Source organism: Biomphalaria glabrata, chromosome 12, assembly GCF_947242115.1.
Source record: "Biomphalaria glabrata chromosome 12, xgBioGlab47.1, whole genome shotgun sequence".
In the NCBI taxonomy this organism is placed as follows: domain Eukaryota; kingdom Metazoa; phylum Mollusca; class Gastropoda; family Planorbidae; genus Biomphalaria; species Biomphalaria glabrata.
The window spans coordinates 26,649,489-26,672,004 of NC_074722.1; the positions used below are offsets into that span (position 1 = coordinate 26,649,489).

The following is a 22,516-nucleotide window of genomic DNA, read 5'->3' on the forward strand; positions in this document are numbered from 1 at the left end:
GTTTTACATCGGAGTTTCCATCTCCTAGACAGGCTGCCGACCAAGGCTGTAGAGCACAGTCTGCCCAGAGACCGAATCGCAGTAATAGTTCAGCTTCAATGCCATTATAAAGCCTATTATCGCTGGATCTAGGTTGAGACTCTGAAAAACGTGACGTAGAATGCAAATATGGCAAGAAAATGTCTTTATATTAGTGTATCTGTTGTGCACAGCCGTCTCAGACTTCTGTGCCACTGTGGACAACATTTAGTTTAAAGAGTGGTATTGGCCTGCGCGAGCCAATTATCATTTTAATAGTACTCTCCGCAGGCTGGAGGCAATACAGCATTTTAGATACTAGCCCACAAATAAAGATATTATAGCATTAACCATGATGTTTTATGTTATAATGAGATTGATTGCTGCTCGTCAAACTAGACATCTAATCATCACAATACACTCAACAATAAATTCCCGCGCTTTAGGAAACAAATTACACATTGGACTCTCTCTCAATTCTCTGATTGGTCCACTAATACGTCGCGTGAAGCTCTCGCACGCTCAGTAGTCGCGACGACCCAACGCGAATGCGCGCGTCTTGCCACTCGGATAGTGGTCGCTTCGCTAATGATATGAACGCTATGAATGAAGATAAGAGTTGGATAGACGAACACATAAAATAGAAATAAAAAAAAGAATGCGTTGTAGTTTTGAAATAATCTTTTATTTAGATCTCCCTCAATTCAACCGACTACAAGCCAGATGACAGAAGGAGACAGAAAAAAATAAAATAGGTAGATAAACGATCCTGTCTTTCCACTTAGATGTCAATATAATGCACATGTGGAAGATCACAGAGAGAGAGAGAGGGGTGAGAGGGGGGGGGGTCGAAAACATAATGGTGTGACATCGCCTCGCTTTGAATGACGCGATATGAAGTAACAGGAACAGTTTGTATTCCTTGCGTGAACGTCCCGGACTATTTGAGTGGGGGAAAAGCAGACGACTGAACCAGTTGTAGCCAGGTTTTCGCAGAGAGTAAAGCCAAACTAAGCTTCTTGTTTGGTCTGTTTTTATAACATTTCTGTATTGTGTGCTGGGATATATATGTGATATGTGATAATTTTTCTGACTTCAACCAGAATTCGTTTGAAAAAGGATAATTCAATTATTCATTTCTAATTTTGTTTGTTTCTTTTCCTTGTGTTTCATAGTGAATGGGTAATGAATCCTATATTTTGAATTTTTGGGAACTACAATAGCATTTCATTAGAATCAAGCGGCAAAATACTGTTGTAGTGTAGTGTGGTGTTTTTCCAGTGTAAACGAATAATGTAGCAGAAACATGAGTTGAGATTTAGAATCAGTGTATAGATCTACGAGTACAATAAACTATTGCCTGTTACAATTAGACCTCGATTTCAATATTAAATTACACATATATTTTTTTTTATTCTATGACATTAATTTTAGTGTACGCAGATTAAGTTGGTCATTACTAAATAGTCTTCCTTTTTCAAGCGAAAGAATTACTTGACAAATTTCTACGAGTTATTTAATTCCAAACAATTGAAACGAATTAAAGATGTCTTAGCTGAAAGACTGGTGATGTTTTAAATGGAAAGTGTCTTTCGATTACATTTTGAATTTTGGTGTCGTCTGCTTATTGTAACGTGCTAAACAGCGTACATCTTGTTGTTCAAAAACAGAGCACGTTAGCGTAGGTTAGCACAGGTTAGCGTAGGTTAGCATAAATGGTTAGAATAGGTTTGAAACTCGGGAAATGAGTTACAAAGATGAGAGATAACTGTGTAATCAACATGAACACAAATGTCACATTTCGAATTGAAGCCTTTCTGCCCTATACGTCGAAATAATAATATCTTGAATATTCAAAATCATAATATCATAAGAAGTCGAAATCATAATACCATGAGAAATCAAAATCTAAATATCTTTAGAAGTTGGATTCTAAATACCACGTCGGAAATTATTAAATGTATCTGTTACACGATCACTTAAGGCACGTGCACACACATACATATTACCAACAAGCAGACCCTGAAATGTCATTTTTTTAAAATTAGTTATTCTGATTTTTGTCCTTACTTAGTGCGTCCTGTCTGTGTGCTGTGTAAATACCAGGCGGCCAGCTGAAGACCATGACTGATGTGTTTATTTGGCATTCTTACCAAAACTAGAAATAACTGAAACGAAGTGGAATATTTGATCAAACAATATTCAATGCAGTTGAAATAATTTCTTAGAAAAAAACTATATAATTAGAGATTTACAAATACATATTTTCTTTGCACTTTATAATATAAAAATGTACAGAAATGACAACCCTACAATAAAGACACAAGAAAAGTAAGCTAATATTTGAAATCAACTTCTCCAACAAGTTGATATCATGCAAAGAAAGATGAAACATTAGAAAGAAAATACAAATGAACATCTGAATATAAAACATGTGAACAACGCGCGTTAGATGAACTCATGATTCCATTTGTTAAGTTGTTGGCCTCCTTCAGTCGTAGAACGACTATGGTTCATCTCGAACACTTTTTCGTGTGTCTGTGGAGCCCTACTTTGGAGAGAACTCCCGTCCATAACATTGCATGTTAAGGTGGCTTTCGCTTTGGTGGTAGAGGAGCTGGCCATTTTTCGCATTGTACGTTTTTCTCCCTGAGCTGAAACCCATGTTCTTTCAATGTCCATAGCTTTCTTGGTCACTGTCTCTCTTCATCTGGTGCGGTCTAGAGCTATGTCTTCACTGTCCATAGCTTTCTTGGTCACTGTCTCTCTACATCTGATACGGTCTAGAGCTATGTCTTCCCAATTGTTAGTATTGATGTTCACTGATTTGAGGTCACGTTTTATTACATCTATGAAACGGAGGTGGGGACGACCAGTTTTTCTTGAGCCAGTCGCGAGTTGTCCGTAGAGGATGACTTTCGGGATACGATTGTCCTCCATCCGGCGAACATGTCCAAGCCTGCGCGAGCGCAAGGGCTGTAAAGATGCTGGGAATACCTGTTCGCGCAAGGATCTCAGTATTGCACACTTTCTCTTTCCATGTGATTTTCAAGATAGAATGAGTTTAGTTTTCTCTCTTGCTTTGCGTAGGTAGTCCATGATTCACTGCCATACAGTAGTGTACTCATAAGGCATGCCTTGCAGACTTCCATTTTGGTCACTGTAGTGAGCTTCTGGTTTTCCCAAACTCTTGACCTGAGTCTAGCGAAGGTCGAGGCAGCCTTCCCTATGCGTTTTTTTTATCTCCTCTTCTAGAGACAAGGTCATCTTGAATAGTAGATCCCAGATAGCAGAATTCATTTACGGCATCCAGCTTGTTATGGTCAATGAGGATGGAGGGTGGTGCTGTAGCAGGTGGTCCCATAACATTTGTTTTCTTCGTGCTAATAGTTAAGCCATATTCTTTACAGCCTTAAGAGAAGCTTGGCATTAGTGACTGAAATTCCTCTTGTGAGTGTGCCACTACCGCTGCATTATCTTCTAATAGCATATCTCTTATGAGGGTGGTTCTGATTTTAGTTTTGGCCCTCAGTCTAGCAATATTTAGGAGTTTGCCATCAAATCTGGAATGGAGATAGATGCCTTCGGTGGATTTGTCAAACGCGTTGTGGATTAGCAGTGAAAATAGTATTCCAAAAAGGGTTGGGGCCAGGACACATCCTTGTTTAACTCCGGTGTTTATACTGAAACTTTCAGAGCTGGCACCGTTGAATTGCACTGTACCCATCATATTTTGGTGGAAGGAGACATTTACATTTAGTAGCTTGGGTGGACAACCTATTATCTGTAAAATTTTAATGAGGCCATCTCTGCTTAGATTGAAGGCTTTGTCAGGTCAATGAACGCAATATACAAAGGCATCCTTTGTTCTCTGAACTTTTCCTGAAGTTGGCGGATGGAGCTGCTGCGAGCTGAATATTCTGACTGAGTTCTACCCAGTATTCATTGGCACAGATCCTTGCTGTCCTCTGTACAGTGGCTCTAGCTTCTTTCAGATTTAACAGGTTGCGTTGGGTAGGTTTTGCCTTGTATGTAGCGAGTGCATCTCTCTTTCCTCTGATGACAGGTGCTAAAATAGCTGATTTAGAGTCGAACCAATCATTTCGTTTTGTAATTATTCTTCCAAAAGATGTCAGGGATGTCCGTTTGTTAAATAAACCAAAAAACAAGAGTCGCATTTACACATTTTTTGTTATGGCACTAAACGAATGCATTAAATGAAAGCTCGAGAAGTTTGATCTCACAGACTTGAAACCTTCTTAGAAATATTTGTTTAACCTGAGCCAAAAGTAAAAGAAACACGACATTCTACTGAATCGTATGTCTAGCAAATATTGTATCTCCACTTTGATTCTAGTAGGGCTTGTCATTTCTTAGTCGTGAACATTGGGAAGGAAAATATAACCAACAAATCTGAATATAATAAATCTGAACATTACAAATCTGAGCATAACAAACCTGAACATAAAAATCTGAACAAAACAAATCTGAATATGACAAATTTGAACATAACAAATCCCATATTAAACTAAAAAAATTCGACAAATACATTAGACCCTGTTTTTTGACCCTATACTGGCCCTTTTTTTTTCTGTAATACTACTAATAATAATCTTTATTATTCGTGGACCTATATCTGAACCGCTATCTGATCCTATATTAGACTATATTATATTAGATCCTGATACGGTCCATAAATTACTATCAATATTTTGCGCTATATTATACTATACCATATAACCTATATTACAATGTATTGGATCTTACACTGGAATATTTTCTTATAAATTGTAATAATTTTTCAACCATTTTTTTTTTACAAAGCTTATATCAATTCACTCTGTCTATCTGTCTGGTAAAAAAATGTGTACATGTTATTTCCCAACACCCTTTCTCGGATCAAATTGAAAATGTGCACAGTTATTCATTGGCGTAGACCTGTGTTTCCAATACGTACTCCTTAACGGAACACTTCGCACATTCTAAGTATTCAGCAGAACACTATGCTTATTCTTTTTACATAGATTTATTCACGCGGTGCCCTATTAGTTAATTATTGCATTAGCTCGCGGAACACCGATTCAGGCCTCGCGGAACACCGATTCAGGCCTCGCGGAACACCGATTCAGGCCTCGCGGAACACCGATTCAGGCCTCGCGGAACACCGATTCAGGCCTCGCGGAACACCGATTCAGGCCTCGCGGAACACCGATTCAGGCCTCGCGGAACACAGACTGGGAAACATTGGCGCAGACAATTCATTAATCAATAAAAAAAATGTAACCTATAATTCAATTAATTACTTGTAATTAATTATTTTGTTTGATGCCAACAAGGGAAATTCATCCTTCAGTATCCACAGATATCATTAAATAGGTAGGGTTTTGTCCCCTTACATAATTGTACTTGTTGTTTCTCCCACGCCAATTTTCAGATGAAGTTGAAAATGTAAACACTTATTTATTGTATCTAACAAAGCTTGACTCAATTTAAAAACTAACCATTTAATCAATTAATCATTGGTAATTAATATTTTATATCGAATAAGAAAAATAACTTCTACATTAAAGAGAAATATAGTTGTAAGTGCGGAGTTCTTCCCCTTTAATAAGCTGTATTTTTATTTAGAGGATTTTAAACAAATATTTTGCTTGTTTATATCGTTTCATGTTTTCAACCATGAGTTTAAATTTGTTTCTAGAAAGAACTAGAATATGATTCAATTTAATTTGATTTCAAACATATTCTTATCACAAACGTTCAGGCGTGGTGGATGGGTGGTTAAGCGCTTGGCTCCCAAACTGCGGGTCCTGGGTTCGAATCTCGGTGAACCATTGGGATTTTAAATGGCGCCTCTGACTCCTCCCCGACAGTGATTGGGCAAAAGTAAAGGCGGTTGTTCGTTGTGCTGGTCACATGACACCTTCGTTGACCGTGAGCCACTGAAACAGATGACCTGTACATCATCCGCCCTATAGATCACAAGGTCTGAAAATGGGAACTTTTAAAATTTACTTTTAGATAGACATTTGTTTGCAGTATTTTAAAGTGATAGTTAAATGAGGACTTTCAATGCAATATGTCCATGTTACTTCTGACACACTAATCCAACGTTTTAAGATTTTTTACTCTCAATATCTTATAAATAATCAGAAATATTTTAATCTCTTTATATAAAATTTTAAATCTGCGCATTTCTTGATTATAATCTTTCCATAGTGTATATTTACCTGGCCGTGTGGTATGCGCTCTGGACTGTCGTCTCGATGACTCAAGGTTCGAACCTTGCCTGTCGTCATCCAACGTCGTCCTACGAGATGTTTTTGGGCTTGGATGTGACGTAATCGGAAATGTCAAACATAACAATTATTACATTAAAAAAATGTAAGAATTCTGAAAAAAACAACAACTATTTTTAGTCTTGGTTGCCACAGTAAAGTAATTATCACAAGATGAAATATCAAATAATATCCACAAGTTCTTAATAATATCGTCTCTAATATGTCTGAACTAGATTTAAAAGTACTAAACAATTAGAAAGATATCACAGACAGCCAAATGGACTGACACAAGATACAAACACTGTAGGCTGAGTCACAGGCTAAGGCTATATCGAACAATTCACTCACTGCGACAGAGTGTTCCTTGTAACAGATAGTCTTGAAGTGTACTACTCCCAGAGTAAGCCGACACCGTCTTCAAGATAGAGCGTATCCCATCTGATAGACCGGGAAATGTTAGGGGCTCGAACTCAACGACCTTCTCTTCGGAGATCTAGTGTTATCGTGTTGTTGTTTTTATAATGTAGATACACTGTTAAATGACCATTAATTGATCAATATAGTTTTTTGAAATCTGGTCAATAGATACAGTAATATTTAAATAATAATATAACATTAATAATTGCAGGACATTAATGAAAACAATTGCATAGAACGCGTAAATGTGTCTTTTCAAATGGAAAACAAGCGAAAAACTTAAAAAAAAAAATTTTCAAAAACTTTATCAAAGGAAAAAAGATCCATACTTACGGCTATATCTCTAAATAATGTAGAAACTATCTCCCTCATTCAACACCAACTAATACTTTTAAAAATTGAGTCATGATTTGTTTAGGTGCAATAAATAATTGTTCCTAGAATGGGTGCGGGATAGATAAGGTGTTTAATCATCTAAGGTGACGAAGCCCTACATATTTAGCCATATGAATACTGAAGGAATAACTTCCCTTGATGGTATCAAACAAAATAATTAATTGCCAATGATTAATTGACTAATTTGTTAATTTTTTATTGATTCATGTTCTGTCTATGCCAATGATTAATTGTGAAAAGATTCAACTTAATCCGAGAATGGTTGTGGGAAAAATAACGTGTAAAAGATGTTGACCAGACAGACAGACGGACAGATTGAGTTGATGTAGTAAGCTTTGTAAAGGAAGGATGTGTGTGCGGGTTGAACACATTTTTTGTTTGGAACGAGACACGAGTGGAGTGAAATACAGGAAGTAAAGTTTAGCTTTTAAAAACATCTTTATGACATAGGGATATTTTGATGTATTGATGTCATCTTGATGATTTGAAGACATCTTTAGCACATTCTGGTGATCTGAAAACATCTTCATGACATGACATCTTGATGATTATAAGACACCTCTAGCACATTCTGGTGACCTGAAAAAAAAATTAATGACATGACATCTTGATAATTTCAAGATATCTTGAGCACATACTGGTGATCTGAAAACATCCAGATTGCATGACATTTGATAAATCGAAGACATCTTTAGCACATTCTGGTGACCTGAAAACATCGTGATGCCTTAGGGACATCATTATTACTTGAGGAGATCGCCATGACTTGATGAGACTTGAAGACATTCTAAAGACTTATTGTAACAACTGTTAAGATTTCTGTTAAGATTTCTTTTACCGCGACAACCTTATCAGTGTCTGTGATATGTCACATGTCTTGACATTAATGCACTTTGACAACGACACCACGAAAAAGCTCCATGCACAGCTCATTAATTGAGCACTTTTAACAGAGTCTCGTCTCTTCTCGGGTCAAAAGGAGATTAATTTTTATTTTTCTAAGCAAAAGGGGTGTGTAAAGTGCTTATGAAGATATGTGGGTGTGTGTTAGGGTGGGGGATGGTGCTGAAGGGTGGAGCAGACGTTGCAGTCATTGGCAATAACAAGACAGTCCAGACACATCATCTCCACCCCCCTCCCCCTCCCTGTCTTTCTCTGACACGCAATCCGATGTTCACTATTTGTTTTGTCGCGTGTCATCCAATGACGTCACGTTAGCCCGCTAGTGTCATCCATTCTCTGGCCTCCCCTTCCCACCTACCCCTATTAACTGGCGGAAATCAGACAGACAGAGGGGAAAAAAACAACTTAAGAATGTTAAATCGCTTCTTGTGTTTTTGTATAAATAGATCTTAATAATTGTCTCTGTGAGATTTTCCGTGCCGGATTTACGAATGTGCAGAGCCTCGCCCTCAAAATGTGGCCTCAACAAAGTAAAGTGAAGTTCCCCTCTCAGACCTTGCGACATTAAGGCCATCTGTTTCTTTGGCCAACGGTTAACGAGCAGGGTGTCATGTTACCAGCACAAAGACCAACCGCCTTTACTTTTCCCCAACTAATGTCAGGTACCCATCAGAGTTGGGTGAGCTCAGTAGCGCCCTAAAAATCCCGAAATTCAAAATCCCAGTTTTTACCGAGATTCGAACACAAGACTTCAGGTTCAGAAGCCAAGTGCTTAACCACTCAGCCACTTGACCTCAACAAATAAAACAAAACAAAAAATTCAATTAATACAAATAATATGTAAACTTAATATATGAAACAAGCTAAAGTATAAGTGCATTTACTCGTATTTGTAATGAACCTTACATATGATCAATTTCATTTTCATGTCAAGTCTTCATAACAAGGTGGGGGGGGGGGGCACCACAAATAGAGATGCTCATCAATGGCGGAAACAAAAAAAACACAACACTATAAATAGCTAGCTTTATGGTGTATCCGGTGTACGGAAGAAAGAAAGTGTCGATCAACTCTAGAGTTGTTTGTTTCAGTGTGTAGCTAAAAGTACGGTTATACTGCAGATGACTATTTTTTAAGTTCTTCCATTTAAACAATTTTTTTTTAGCTTTCTTCATTATTATTATTTAGTTGGCAGTATTCAAGTTTTATTTAGCGTCTTTGACATTCTCGAGTTTATCATGAACATGTGCGATACGTCTAGCTGCCTGATAGGGGGTAAGTCTAGCTGCCTGATAGGGGGTAAGTCTAGCTGCGTGATAGGGGGTAAGTCTAGCTGCGTGATAGGGGGTAAGTCTAGCTGCCTGATAGGGGGTAAGTCTAGCTGCGTGATAGGGGGTAAGTCTAGCTGCGTGATAGGGGGTAAGTCTAGCTGCCTGATAGGGGGTAAGTCTAGCTGCCTGATAGGGGGTAAGTCTAGCTGCGTGATAGGGGGTAAGTCTAGCTGCGTGATAGGGGGTAAGTCTAGCTGCCTGATAGGGGGTAAGTCTAGCTGCCTGATAGGGGGTAAGTCTAGCTGCGTGATAGGGGGTAAGTCTAGCTGCGTGATAGGGGGTAAGTCTAGCTGCGTGATAGGGGGTAAGTCTAGCTGCGTGATAGGGGGTAAGTCTAGCTGCGTGATAAGGGCAAAGTCTAGCTGCTTATGTTAACGTGACGAGGGTAGGTCTACCATGCTATGTTAATGTGGCGGGTTGGAGGGGGGGGGTAAGTCTATTGCATATGCTAATGAGGCGGGTCTTAATGCGGCGGGGTAGGTGTAGCTGCGTATGTTAATGGGGGAGGGGGTAAATCTAGCTGTGTTAATGAGGCAGAGGTAAGATAGGGCATGCATAGTTCAATGTGGGATTGTTTTCAATATTTGTTTTTACTAATAGTTCAAATTTATTACTTTCAAAATCAAACAGCTACTAATTAACTAGTGTCAAAGTTATTAACTGTGAAGCCTGAGTTATTCACCCTATTTCTTGGAGTATAAACATCTAGACTAAAGGAACAGAGGAATATTAAAGCCTAGAAAAAAGGTTTAACTCTCCGAGTCTCTTTCGTTGAAAGAGACGAGTGCTTCTAGGCGAACAACATTATTTGTTTCGTATTGTTCCCGTCGACAGCCATGTCTTTCCTGATCCCATTTTTGCTTGTATTTGGATTTCTTTGCCAGGTAAGTTTTGTCATGTGTGTGTGTTAGATCTACGTTTAAATTGAAATACATTTATGGTGCAGACACAAGTCTCAAGGTTAGCGGGGGAATATTTTTTGACAGTATTTGTTTACTGTGCATTAAGATAGATTTGAAAACCTTACTCGCTCCCTCTCTCTGCTTTTAGCTCTTTAACGTTGCATCTCCGCTCCGCTCTCTCTCCTCTGTCCTGTCGCCGGCTCTCCCTCTCTCTCTCTCCACCTCTCTCTGTGCACCCTCTTGTCCTCTCTCTCCGCCAACGTCTCTGTCTCTCACTCTCTCTGTATTTGATCCTCTCGGTTTCCGTTTCTCTGCCACTCTCTCTTTCTCTCTCTCTCTCTTACTATCTGACCTCCTCTATTTGCCTCTCTCTCTATCTCCCTTCCTCTCTACAACATTTAGTGTGCCACTCTCTCTCTCAATTTATTTCTCCCTCTCTATCTTGTTCTCTCAAAAAAAAAACTAATTTTTTTAAAAAGAGTTTTTATTCAGCACTAGGATGCAAGAAGAGACCAATATCATAAGGACAGTGATTCCCGTCTCTCTTGACTGATTCCCCCCCCCCCCCCACACACACACCTGTCAGTAGACATGTACTAGACCTCGGAACGTAATACCTGTCTTCGAATCTGGATGGTCCTGTTCTGTCATACTTACATATGCAGTGTGTACGTGTTCAAATGTGTTTGTGTGTGTGTGTTCACGTGTTAAGTAAACGAACATTGTGTTAGCAGTGTTGACATTCTAATGAGGTATCTGATATGCACTCCAGACATTTGGCTGAAATGATAGCACAGCGCTTGGAACGTAAATATAGTTGAAGCCTACGTCGGTGTATCACAGGCATATAGTAAAACATACATTCTGACAGAGAGAGAATTCTAAATACTTATCAACCTGTCTCTTTTAGCGGGTGTCTTGGATTGTCTTGTTGATCAAAGTGTCATCTGTAAGCCTATTGCATTTACAAATACGCCGAATATATATATATATATATATATATATCCGGCTAGTCGATATACATATGCATTATATATATTTACATATTTACTATTCTGCGTAGAAACTGGAAGCTACGAGAAGTCAATGTATAAATAAACTTCCTGTTTACACTTCTCTTACGACCAGTAAGCCTGTGAGCATAACTATATTAAATGAAAACATACTTTAGAAAAAAAAAATTACCTAAGCAGAATAGCTCCACATTTACAGTCATCTCTCAATAATGTAAGACTTATTTTCTCCATTTCGGTATCAAACAAAAGTAATAACTTGATTACCACTCATCAAATAACTATTTGGTCAATTTTCTTATTTGATTCATGTGCTATCTTCGATAATAAATAATTGTGCAAAGTTTCAACTAAATCCGAGAATGGCAATTAAGAGAAATAGCGTGTTCAAAATTTGTTTAAGACAGACATACAGACAGACATACAGACAGACATACAGAGTGAGTTAATATAAGCTTTTTTCTTTAAAAAAAAATCATTGTCACAGGATACTATTAGTCAATCTGTGACACAACTAGTTTAGTATTCAAATATGTTACTGAAAAAAAAAGATCATTGTAGTCTCCTTCTTAACGTGTACACAGCGAGTTTTCCATTTCATCAGATTAAGCGTAAAGGTCATATGCTGATGAGTTAGTTAATTGATAATATGATTATTGTAATTACGATGTCGAGATAATTCTCTAATGTCTCACTACTTTATTAATTTTACTGTGCGTAAATGTAAGTGGTAGTTTTCCCTTTTTTTGTATTCTTACGTTTATGTTTTAGTATTGGTCAGCAAAATTTAAATTTTTTAAATTTTCCTTCTCAAACGTACTCCCTCTTAGAAATATGGTATCAACTCACTCTGACTGTCTGGCCAAAAGTTTGTACACGTTATTTCTCCCACACCCAATCTCGGGTCAAGCTAAACTTTTGCACAATTATTTATTTTATTAACTATTGTTAATTAATTATTTTGTTTGGTATCTCGAACAAGGAAAAGAAATATTACTTGACTGAAGTGGTGTTATAAGCTGAATTAGTCCCCTTTATAGGTCGTCGTCTGAGGCTTAGTGAACACAAACATGAAATAGAAACAAGAGATAACTTCGCTAGCAGAGTGGTTACCACGTTGATTTCAGAAGCTCGAGAAGGCTTTAACCCACTAGTTCGAATTCAGGTTGTTCCCCCTTTTAAAAAAAAAAATACATTTAAAAAGCGATCCCCCCTATACCACTTCTTTCATGAAATTGCGCTAAACAAAAACAATGGGGAAAAATATTTGTATCGCATAAATATTCTATTGTTAGTGTAGATTTATTACAAATTTAACAACACGACTGATCTAAACTAATTGATTCACTGAATCTTAGTTTTGCTTTGTTTTTAATATTTTTTTTTATTTTGCTTGTTTTTGTGTTTAAATACGGTTTGCTTGTTATTGAGTTTAAATACGGTTTGCTTGTTATTGAGTTGAAATACGGTTTGCTTGTTATTGAGTTGAAATACGGTTTGCTTGATTGAAACTCGTCCAGATACTTTTGTACATAGAAAGTGAAAATCCAAAGTTTACTTCTCAGATATTCTGGTTCATGGATGAGAATGTGAAGCTCGCCTGTTTCTAGGGTCAACGAGGATGTCTTTGGAACAGCACAACGACCAACTACCTTTGTTCGAATCCAGGTCAATATTGGATTTTTTTAATTTTGGGATCTTTAGGGCACCTCTAATGGGTACCTGACATTGGTTGGGGAAAAGTAAATGCGTTAGGTCGTTGTACTGGCCACATGACACCCTCGTTAACCTTGGGAAACAGAAATAGATGACCTTTACATCATCCGCCCCATGGATCGTAAGGTCTGAAAAGGGAACAATAATAATATACATAGTCTTTCGAAATGATTCGATCTCTTGAACCTCAGTTCGGAATCAAAGCTCTGTGCCGCTCGGCCACTCCACTCCGCACATAATAAAGAGGTGGACCTTAATTTCTCAGCTTTACACTCAAAATAGTCTTTCAACATTGGGTTTTAACCGGGCCGGCCTTACTAATTGCGGGGCCCGATTTAATGGATGCTTGCGAGACCCATCTTCTAATTTGTTTTTCAATAACAACGGTTTCTTTTAATTACATTATTATATAAATTATTCTACAACATGCATACGAAATAACTCGAAATCGTACGATACACTAAATACGTTAACCCTTAAAGTCCTACATCTTTAAAAGCCTGTGACAAGAGCCATGATTAATAGTCATATGCTAAATTTGCGTGGCCCTTTTTCATGCCCGGGGCCCGATTTAAGCAATTGGTCAAATCGGCCTAAGACCGGCCCTGTTCACTATGGAAGAAGGAGCACGAATTTGTTCTAGCATATGGAGTGTGTAGGATGTTCTCATCTTTGTATCTTTCTGATTTCATTAAGTTTTGTTTTTCTATTTCTAAATTATGGTTCAGTGTTTTATGAATTAAATCGACTTTACATTTTATTCTTCTGTCCTGAAGTGTCTCTGAATAATCCACTGATAACAAATACAATAAAACCTGTCTGCAACATTTACGTCTGTCTGGGGTGACGTTATGAAACAAGGTTGTGTCTGGAAGTGGGGACTAGTCCGAATAAAAATAAAAGTCACACAAAATCTAGGCCATGCTTGTATGTGTTTTGTATTAAGTGTGGGTGTTAGTCTCACATCTGGAAATGAGAAGTGGGGGGCGTATGAAAGAGTGGGCGCCTCTTGGAATGTGAATGTCTCTACAAACTCACTCCATCTACAACTGCCTTGCTTTAAAAAAAAAAAGAAAATCTTCACATGTTCACGTTTCACGCTCGGGCTCGTGCAGTCTCACCTGGTGGAGGTGTGAACACAGGTGTTGTTGTGTGCATGTGTTTTCACGTGATACATTTCTTACCGTACACACGTCTGAGTACAGGGGCACGTGGTGTTGAGGGAGGAACGACCGGGGGAGAGGGGGGGGGTCAAAGTGTTGTCAATATTGCGTTTTCTGTTGTTATGAAATGTGTGGCTGAGTGGCTAAACACGTTTGTGTGGGGGATCGAGTTCGAATCCTGACGCGAGCTGAGTTTTATTTTGCTGAGTGATTACAGGCAGCACGGAAACCTTCTCCCAGATACCTCCCCCTCTCCCCCACATGTCTACGACAGAGAATGGATCCATAGAGCACTGAACAAGCCATAATCATCTGAGTCTCGTTAAACAAAAGCTATTCAATAAATATATATAAATGACTAATATGTTAAAAAATAATAATAATACCAAATTAAAATTAAAACCCACAGTTTTCATCTTTAAAGTGCGACTTTTGCTTTCTTTAATTTTAAGTCTTTCATGGTCAACATCGAATCTTAGTTGCACCCTTCGATTGTTTTTTATTTATTTCTGATAGTTTGGGAGTTATAGCTCTAATGGTTAGCAGACGTCTCGAGGGGTAGGATGTGGCCCGCTGGTCTTAGTTTGAGCATCACTGTATCAGGTAATGATATAACTTGAAGTGACCTTGAGTGAGACCAGTGTTGTGTTCCGTCATCGACACTGCTACATTCAATTAGTTGAGTGGCCTTATTATCAACGGCGAGAGTAAGTGTCCGAAGCACTAATGCCTGATGTGTATGTTTTCAGCTTGCCTAGGTAAAGAGATGTATGTCATAATAATTTTATTCAAGAATGTATATATAGTAATACATAGTACTCGGAATTTTTAGGCATGTCTTTGTGGCTCCCAACCAGCCTTTCCGCAATAAAAGTATTCAAAGGCTATAGTCCTATTGAACTAAATTACTAATATCTTCTTGACATACTAAGACTCTAATTATTTTACATTGCAACACTGACCTGACACTGACAAGGCAGGCTATTGGCTAATTGGTTTAACTGACATCTTACTAACATCAACGATACATTTTTGGTCGAGAAGCTGATTGGTTAGTCAAGGATCGTAGGTTCAAATCCTTTTAAAGGATTTGTGAATCCCTCTCCCCAAAAAGAGGGAAGATACTATATATACTAAAGCAAAGAGAAAAATAAAATGTATATAACAAGTTTTTTTTTTTTAATTATTGTTAGAGCTTCTCATGTCAAAACGTCAAGCACCAAAAAAAAAATAAAAAATGTTCGCGCCAAAATTGCTGCCTAGCAGAACCATGATGCCTCACACATTCAAGATTGGCTAACACAACTGTGAAACAGACCATAATCTTCTGTTTACAGAAAACATGAGAAAATTATTCAAAGAATCCTATTGCTAGCCTTCGGATAACCTTGTATGATATAACGAGATAACACAAGATGTTAGGAAGACATACAGGAAGTTTTTAGTTTTATGCACACTAGCTTTCACCACTTTTTGAAATACACAGACCCTTGAGACACTTATCCCCCCTTTTCTATGACATTTTTCCATCCTCCACGTTAACATATTAACGAATGCAAACATCGCTGACAAGACAAGTTTTACTACTTTAGAAGCGCGATATTTACTCTCTTATTCAATGGACTCTAAACTTGCAAGTTCAAACAACGGAGTTAATAGAGTGTAGTCTGAGATAGGTGCAAGAGTACAATGCGACACATGCTATGGGTATCAAACATTGGGATAAAAGAGCTGTCATCGACCCGAATTGTCATCGGGCAGCAAAGGTGTGCTAGTTCTTTACACACACACACATCACACACACAACACACACCTAACTACATAGGTCTTCTCTCTCCTCTCTTTGAGGATCAGACAAGTTATACTTACCTCCCTCTAGTTCTGGTTAACTTAGCAAAGTCTTCAACGTTTAGATATATCATCAAGGTCTAGTTATATGTTTAAGGCTTAGTTATATCTTCCGGGTCTAGTGATATCTTGAAGATCTAGCATTTTTTTTCGTGGTTTAGTTATATCTTCAAGGTCTAATTAAATCTATAATGTCTTCAAAGTCTAGATATATCACCAAGGTTTAGTCATATTCATAATGTCTTCGTCTAGGTATATCCATAATGTATTTAAGGTCTTTTTAAATCCATAATGTCTTCAAGGTCTAGTTATATCCATAATGTCTTCAAGGTCTAGTTATATCCATAATGTCTTCAAGGTCTAGTTATATCCATAATGTCTTCAAGGTCTAGTTATATCCATAATGTCTTCAAGGTCTAGTTATATCCATAATGTCTTCAAGGTCTAGTTATATCCATAATGTCTTCAAGGTCTAATTATATCCATAATGTCTTCAAGGTCTAGTTATATCCATAATGTCTTCAATGTCTAGTTATATCCATAATGTCTTCAAGATCTAGTTATATCCATAATGTCTTCAAGATCTAGTTATATCCATAATGTCTTCAAGGTCTAGTTATATCCATAATGCCTTCAAGGTCTAGTTATATCCATAATGTCTTCAAGGTCTAGTTATATCTCCATGCGAAGTGTAGGTACAGGGAATCTCCATTAAATGGGGCTCAACATTCAAAAATATAAACTATTAGCAAATTATGCATATGAAATATGAGTCAATAAAGGAAATATGATAACATTTCCACAAGAAGCTATTTTTTTACTTCACAAATAGACTATGACAAACTTTTATATTTATTTTATTAAGGGCATTTACATCTAAGCTTGAAGTGGGTAAGGGCCTCCACTTACTAAAATCCGGCACTAGTTTGAGTTGAGCATTTGTGTGCATTAATGTTACTTGACTTTTAAATTGACCGTTTCTTCTTCTATTTAGTGATTATTACAAAGCTTATATTAATTCCTTCCGTTTGTCTGTCTGTCAGGATTCTTTTACAGGCTATTTCTCCCACTTTGCATTCTCGGATGAAGTTGAAACTTTACATAATTATTCAATGACGATGAAAACACATATATAAAAAAAATAATTAACCAATTAGTAGATTAATTAGTTCATTAATTAGTTTATTAATTATTTGGTAATTAGTTAATTTTGTTGTGTATAGAAAAATTTGAGGATACATTTTGTAATCTTGAGAAAAATAACAGTAACGAAGAGTTATGTTCCCTTGTTAAAGCTTTATTTTTGTTTGTTTGTTTGTTTTTTAAATCGTTTTTAATATTTTATTCGTTTTTACTGATGGAATGACTCTTAGTAATTTTATGCACATATACAGCTTGAACACTTGACTAGAGGATTGAGTTCAAATCATGATGTCCAATGTAAAATCTGTGCTCGAGATTTCTTTGAAGCTGAGTTGTGTTTGATCCAAGCTGTGTTTGAACCAAGTTGTGTTTGAACCAAGTTGTGTTTGAACCAAGCTGTGTTTGAACCAAGTTGTGTTTGAACCAAGTTATGTTTGAAATACGTTGTGTTTGAACCAAGTTGTGTTTAAACCAAGTTGTGTTTGAACCAAGTTGTGCTTGAGTTTTGCTTGCTGAGCAACTAAAAGATGTCTGGAAACCTTCTCCTACATACGAGTAGGGCAACCGCCCCAGGCCTAAGGGGGAAACAAAGAGCCCAATGATAATGACACTCGCCCAGGCTGTCTCTGGTCCCCTTACACAGACATTGCCAGAAAAGAGATTGAAGAATTGAAGGCGCGATGTACAAAGGTAATCCTAACTGTAAATACTCACCTGTGATAAACTAAAGTTTGGCAAGAGAGGGAAGTTTTGTTTCGTTTGGTTTTATTTCCACATCTTTATTTTATATCAACAAAATGTTTGGCGAAAACATCAAGTTCAGATGCTTATGTCACACGATACATCCAGGGTATAGAAAGTCATAATATTTTCTTAGTGATTGTTGTATTTATGTTGTTTTTAATCCGCGTTCTGTTCCAGACAGAAGCTATCTTTATTTTCTTTATACATAAAGCGAATCATCGAAACCTCGGTAGGAAAATACATGGCAGTCTAAAGACATAACAGCAGAAACACTGAGCTTTAGGAATGTGACTTATAAACGTTTAAGAAACCTCTTTGAAGATTTCCCCAGGATACAATTGAAAGATTTGTCCAGAACTAAGTTTAAAAAAAAAAAGTGAACTGCATAAAGTGCATCTTTCAGACCTTGCCATCATTAGGGCTTATGATGTAAAGGTCTTCGGTTTCTGTGGACGAGGCTTCATGTGGCTGGCATGTGGCCTGCACAACGACCTACCGACAATTCTTTCCCCAGCTAATATCAGTTGGGGTGGACTCAGGAGCATCCCAAAAATCTAGAAATTCATAATCACCGTGACTTCAAGATTCATCTATTCGAAAGCCAATCGCTTTACCACTTAGCCACCACGTCCCTAGCCCCCCCCCCCTCCCCCAACAAAAAAAGCCTCTGATACAGTTTATGACACTAAGACACAACGTGTTAGATCTCTTACCCAAAACCGTCACTTGTAGGTGTCCGAGACACTTTCGCGTTTAATTCGTGTCTGATGAGGCTAGTTACTGCCCTTAATAACGTAAGCAGAACATTTTCATGGTGTTGGCTTTACAACATAACAGTGGAGACAAGACTGGATCAAATAGTTTCTTCACTTCTGATACGCTGTTGTTGAAAGACCAAAAGATAAGATTGTCAGTCACTGGTTTCCTGTTGTTAATATGTGACTCCTCTGACGACCATTTAAAAAAAACAACTTCCGTATTACTATCAGTAAATGGACTGTAGGAAGGACCAAACAGGAATAGATACATTTGATACATACAAAACTTGATTCTTTAATTAGAGATTAAAATAAATTAACAATCAATTTTAAGGCCAAATAACCATACCTCAATAGTTGACACAATTATTCGCTGTAGTCTAGAAGTAATAGAAGTATTTGCTGTAGTCTAAAAGTAATAGTAGTATTCGCTGTAGTCTAGAAGTAATAGAAGTATTCGCTGTAGTCTAAAAGTAATAGAATTATTTGGTGTAGTCTAGAAGTAATAGAAATATTTGCTGTAGTCTAGAAGTAATAGAAGTATTTGCTGTAGTCTAAAAGTAATAGTAGTATTCGCTGTAGTCTAGAAGTAATAGAAGTATTCGCTGTAGTCTAAAAGTAATAGAATTATTTGGTGTAGTCTAGAAGTAATAGAAGTATTTGCTGTAGTCTAGAAGTAATAGAAGTATTTGCTGTAGTCTAAAAGTAATAGAAGTATTCGCTGTAGTCTAGAAGTAATAGAATTATTCGGTGTAGTCTAAAAGTAATAGAATTATTTGGTGTAGTCTAGAAGTAATAGAAGTATTTGCTGTAGTCTAAAAGTAGTAGAAGTATTTGCTGTAGTCTAAAAGTAATAGAAGTATTTGCTGTAGTCTAAAAGTAATAGAAGTATTTGTTGTAGTCTAAAAGTAATAGAAGTATTTGCTGTAGTCTAAAAGTAATAGAAGTATTTGCTGTAGTCTAAAAGTAATAGAAGTATTTGGTGTAGTCTAAAAGTAACAGAAGTATTTGCTGTAGTCTAAAAGTAATAGAAGTATTTGCTGTAGTCTAAAAGTAATAGAAGTATTTGCTGTAGTCTAAAAGTAATAGAAGTATTTGCTGTAGTCTAAAAGTAATAGAAGTATTTGCTGTAGTCTAAAAGTAATAGAAGTATTTGCTGTAGTCTAAATGTAGTAGAAGTATTTGCTGTAGTCTAAAAGTAATAGAAGTGTTTACTGTAGTCTAGAAGTAATAGAAGTATTTGCTGTAGTCTAGAAGTAATAGAAGTATTTGCTGTAGTCTAAAAGTAATAGAAGTATTCGCTGTAGTCTAGAAGTAATAGAATTATTCGCTGTAGTCTAAAAGTAATAGAATTATTTGGTGTAGTCTAGAAGTAATAGAAGTATTTGCTGTAGTCTAAAAGTAGTAGAAGTATTTGCTGTAGTCTAAAAGTAATAGAAGTATTTGCTGTAGTCTAAAAGTAATAGAAGTATTTGTTGTAGTCTAAAAGTAATAGAAGTATTTGCTGTAGTCTAAAAGTAATAGAAGTATTTGCTGTAGTCTAAAAGTAATAGAAGTATTTGGTGTAGTCTAAAAGTAACAGAAGTATTTGCTGTAGTCTAAAAGTAATAGAAGTATTTGCTGTAGTCTAAAAGTAATAGAAGTATTTGCTGTAGTCTAAAAGTAATAGAAGTATTTGCTGTAGTCTAAAAGTAATAGAAGTATTTGCTGTAGTCTAAAAGTAGTAGAAGTATTTGCTGTAGTCTAAAAGTAGTAGAAGTATTTGCTGTAGTCTAAAAGTAATAGAAGTATTTGCTGTAGTCTAAAAGTAATAGAAGTATTTGTTGTAGTCTAAAAGTAATAGAAGTATTTGCTGTAGTCTAAAAGTAATAGAAGTATTTGCTGTAGTCTAAAAGTAATAGAAGTATTTGCTGTAGTCTAAAAGTAATAGAAGTATTTGCTGTAGTCTAAAATTAACAGAAGTATTTGCTGTAGTCTAAAAGTAATAGAAGTATTTGCTGTAGTCTAAAAGTAATAGAAGTATTTGCTGTAGTCTAAAAGTAGTACAAGCCTGACAGTCTAGGAAAGCCTTGTTTGGGTTATAGACTAGAACTGTCATAACAAGTCCGTAACTCTGACCTACTTAAGACATCTTCGTCAACATTCAATATTTCTGTCCCGAGGAAGTATTTTGCATGAACATAATCTGATCTAATAAAAGAAAGCATAGATGAAATAAAATGATAAATGATTAAATTAAAGAATATAACGCTATATATTTCAGTCATAGTTATTCGAGACTCTTCGTTCCCCAATAAAGAGACCCAGATTTCCTGAAGCCCAGTGTTTCTCAACATATGTGACACAACTTGGTGCGGGAAGACTCGTTTTGTTGTTGTTTTTTTGTTCAAGGGACGAACAAAAATCTGTTGCTTTTTTTGGAGTGTAGTTATGAATCCATATTTTAACAAAGTTTCAAGTTAAATGAACATTATTATCAACAAGATCTGCTATGTTTGAAATCGTGAATAGGTTAATATAAAAAAAATGGTAGTTGGAAGGTGAAACAATTCTCTAGGATCTGTGGATTTCAAAATGTTTAGAGATTTTCCAGTTCTCTCTCATACTCTCTAGCTTTCTATTGATTGAGATGCGCGGAAGAAATTTTTCGGGGTCTGTTATATGCAAAAGGTTGAGAACCACTGATTTAGTCCTTGGTGTTTCTCTGTTACATTCTAGCGTATAGCTTTATACCTTCACCTCCCCCTTTTATTATAACAGGGTTGCCTTTAATCCCTCGGTCTTAGTGCCGCTGACTTCCATTCTGTTTATTGTCCAACACTCCCACACACAGACTACCAATATGGGAAAGAAACTTCTGGTTGGGGAGGGGGGGGAAGAGGACACTAGATTTAGTCCAATGTAGACAAATGATATGGTACTGCACACTGCAATCTTTCAGCTTCGGTTGAGCGTGACGGAGTGGAAACAGGTAGAGGGATGATTTGTTTCTTTCGTTGTTAATGGTGTTCAAAGGTTATTGTATACATCATTATTAACAATTAGGTTTGGGACGGATATAATAATTAAATAGCACTTTGATTTAGTGTAAAAAATAAAAGATTTTGCATTATTGTCTTCACTCTTCCTCCATCACTTCTCTGTCAATCTTTCTGCGCTCTCACTCTCTTTCTCCCTCCCTAACTTGTTCTCTCGATCTCTCTCCCCCAGTCTCGTCTTTTCCATACTCTCTCGTTCTGTCCCTCTTTTCTCCCCTCTCCCCCTACAGTAAAGAACCAGACAACAGTTTTGTTTAAAATGTCCCAGGCCTATGTTTAATGTTTGAAGGTTGCCATATTTGTCTTGTACTGTAAGCTTGTTAAATTCAATCAGACTCTTGTACTGTAAGCTTGTTAAATTCAACCAGATTATCGAGAGCCCTATTTTTTTTGTTTGGGGGGGGGGGGCGCTCTAGCCTTCCAATGGCGAGTAAAATATACGCCTCTGACTTGGGGATGTACAAGTCGTCCTGGTGGTCTGATGCACTTTGTTTCTAGCAGTATAAGAGTTATGAAATGTATTAAGTAGGTGCAATAATAACAGTAAGCTTGGGGTTGGTGAGGTTGGCTGTTTGGATAAAATAAAGGCATCTATGAAACAGATTTGTTTATGAAATAGCAGCATTTCTGAAATAGATGCATTTCTGAAAGAGCAGCATTTATGAAATAACATTTAAAAAAAAAGAAAGAATTATGAAGCTGCTGTATTTATGAAACAGCTGCTTTCATGAAACAGATGCCTTTATGAAATAGCTGCATTTTCGAACCTCTCACCCATCTAGCAAACCGTTTGTCGTTAGGTCACATGAAGGGCACGTAGAAACAGTTCAAACAGCGATTCACGT

General features: G+C 36.9%; 1 protein-coding gene across 5 annotated transcripts in view; it reads left to right on the forward strand.

The window, feature by feature from the left end:
* Window positions 1-896: 896 nt before the first annotated feature.
* The window catches only part of LOC106079083 (collagen alpha-1(XII) chain-like), a 171,696-nt gene continuing 150,076 nt past the window's right edge, over window positions 897-22,516 (forward strand). The window contains exons 1-2 of one of the 5 annotated variants that reach the window (XM_056007152.1): window positions 897-1,044; window positions 9,977-10,230. In XM_056007152.1, the coding sequence (XP_055863127.1) occupies window positions 10,183-10,230 (48 nt within the window). In that variant the 5' untranslated portion in view covers window positions 897-1,044; window positions 9,977-10,182. Of the gene's footprint in view, window positions 1,201-9,946; window positions 10,231-22,516 lie in introns of all 5 variants that reach the window. The other 4 variants (XM_056007149.1, XM_056007150.1, XM_056007154.1 and 1 more) reach the window with 4 other exon arrangements.